General features: G+C 43.2%; 1 protein-coding gene across 11 annotated transcripts in view; it reads left to right on the top strand.

The window, feature by feature from the left end:
- The first annotated feature begins 1107 nt into the window (after nucleotides 1-1107).
- CA6 (carbonic anhydrase 6) overlaps nucleotides 1108-2584 on the top strand; it is a 55516-nt gene continuing 54039 nt past the window's right edge. For 4 of the 11 annotated variants that reach the window (XM_069079197.1, XM_069079198.1, XM_069079194.1 and 1 more), the window contains exon 1: nucleotides 1301-1454. In XM_069079197.1, coding sequence (XP_068935298.1) covers nucleotides 1369-1454 — 86 coding nt within the window. In that variant the 5' untranslated portion in view covers nucleotides 1301-1368. The other 7 variants (XM_069079195.1, XM_069079203.1, XM_069079199.1 and 4 more) reach the window with 5 other exon arrangements.

Below are 2584 nucleotides of genomic sequence, written 5' to 3'. Positions count from 1 at the left end.
CAGTGGCTCTGTGATCCCTCTAGTGTGGGTATTTCCTCCAACAATGTGACTCCCACTCCTGTCTATGCCTTCTCTCTTTTGTTGTCCAGTTTTTTCAGTCACGTCTGACTCCATAAGTGAGTTTCTATCCATGACACTCAGGGACCAGTTCTCACTGATCTAACCCCCAGTTGTGAGGGACAATAAAGAGATATTGAGACTCAGCAAAACGAAGCCTCGGTCCTTCAAGAGGTCAATGCGGATGTCCTTCCCCATGGAGACACAGCACACGCTGCGTGGGATCTCCTCCATTACACTAGAAAGTAGACATATGGATCGGTAGTTACTGACGTCTCCTTGGCTTCCTCCTTCTGTATGTGGTACAATGGAGAGAGAGCTGGCCTGGAGCTCAAACCACAGTCTCAGAGACTTACTAGCTGCACAGCCTTGGAGAAGTCATTTAACCTCTATTACCTCATTTTCCTCAACTGTAAAATGGGGATGATAACAGCCCCCTCCATTGCAGGGTTGATGTAAGGATCAAGTGAGACGATATTTGTGAAAAGGGCTTAGCACAGTGCCTGGTACATAGAAGGTGCTAGTAAATGCGCATTCCCTTTCCCTTCTGCCTATTTAGCTGCCCAGCCAACCCTCCTCACTTGATTCTAGGTACCATGCCCACTTCCTCACAAGGTCATATTTGAGTGGCAAAGTCCCCAGATGGCAGCTCTATTTTTATGGTGGACGTGAACAGGTTGCTATGGAGATATGGGCATATCTCTTCCATTTCATGTCTATTGTTCATCTTTCCAGATTCATCAACAAAGATTCTTGAGATATTTGGCCTTAGGTGAGCCCCATGCCATGTATATACATACAGATTAGATAGGTCTACTCCCCCATCACTGTCACTGAATTCAGGAGGATGCTAAATTTTCCACTGGGTTCTTCCAAGTCCAAGTTCATGATTCGCAACCATTTCCTGACTCTGGACAAGTATCTGCCTTGGCTTAGCTCCTATATTTCATCCTGTTCCCTGCACACCTGGTCCTTGGAGGTGACAATTTGAAACTTGTTTTGACTTAGGATTGTCTATTGACCAAGACAGGGCTGAAAAAGCAACCTACTCAGCCCTATTAAAATAAAGTGGGGTGGTGGAGGAAGTATATTTATATGATATAAACAGGACTCCAGAATGCTCTACAATGGATGTTCCCAGAGGCAGGAGATGAAAAGTGGCCATCCAATAGCAGCAGCAGTTCCTCTGGTGAGTCTGCAATGGAAAAGGGATGCAGAATGTTGCTGTCTTGGTTGGCTAAAGAGTTCTGCTTGCTTTTTGCTCTTGTCTTTCTCAAGCCTAGGTCCATATAGATTTTAAGAGGAGGAAGGATGGATTTTTTATTTTTTGGAGTTGGATCCAGGCAAGAAGGAACAGGAAGAAGAAATTCCTGCTGGTTAACATCTTTAAAAGACAGGTATCACGCCTTAGGGGAAAGCCTAGGAGGGAGGAAATCCATAAGCAGAAGACTTCATCTAGAAGGGGCCAGGGAAACTCTTGGAGGAAGGAGGTGGGAGAATTGGGCTCCTCACTGGGATGGGGCCATCATTCTGGCTTGGGATGCCACAGGGAGATTTCAACTGGGAATAAGAAAGCAGCCCAGGAGTCCCAAAGAAGTCAGCATACTGCTATGTGACTGAAGGAAGGTAGGATGGCTCAAGACAAAAAAATTAGACTAGAATGACTTAGGGGGGAAAAAGCAAGAACTGGGGGAGGGGCAGCAGTACATTTTATATAGTTCAGATTTGGGGACAAGGAGGTATCGAGTTGGTAGAACATCACTGGGTCAATTTGAAAGGGAATCACATGGTAGGAATCTACTACAGACCTCCCAAATAAGAAGAGAAAATCCTTTTAGCTTATTTTTAGGCAACTAACAGAAGCAAAGTAAATGGAGAAGGAAAAGTTAAGGACCAGGGTATTTCCTAGTAAAGATCAAAGATTGAGACAGGGATGGGGACTTGACCTGTGATTTTATTGCTATAGGGGACTCTCAGCTGAGGAAACTTCCTCCATTAGTGCAGGTCAGTGCAACTCCTAGTTGCCTAGATCAATGGGAGGTTAAAATGACTTATCCAGGGTCATACAGAAAGAATGGACCAGAGGCAGGTGATAAACACCAAAAGTTAATGAGATAACCCCCAAATTTTCAGAATACACAGGGAGCCCAAACAAACAAGGTGAACTTATAGAGACAAAATCAAAGCAAAGAAAGCCAAGGAAATAGAACTCGGAAGAAATGAAGGGAAATATGAAAGCATTTTAAGCACACTTTTGTATACCTTTGGGAACCTTTCTAGTTTGTGGTTTTTATGTTACATCGTTAAGCATTAGAGAATCTTGGATCTATCAGGTCTCCTGAACTGAACTATTACCATATCGGGTCTGAAAATGGATATATACAACATCTTTCTAGAATAATAATCTAGAATTTATATGATGTCTACTATGTGACAAGTACTGTACTCAGTGGTTAACAAATAAAGGCAAAGGGAACAAGCATTTATATAGCACCTACTATGTTCCAGGAATTATGCTAAATGAATT

Source organism: Petaurus breviceps, unplaced genomic scaffold (assembly GCF_028583685.1).
Source record: "Petaurus breviceps papuanus isolate PSGF00001 unplaced genomic scaffold, PetGlider_PUasm1.0 91041, whole genome shotgun sequence".
NCBI lineage: Eukaryota > Metazoa > Chordata > Mammalia > Diprotodontia > Petauridae > Petaurus > Petaurus breviceps.
The sequence above is the reverse complement of the archived record's forward strand: the minus strand, read 5'-3'. Positions and strand labels throughout refer to the sequence as shown.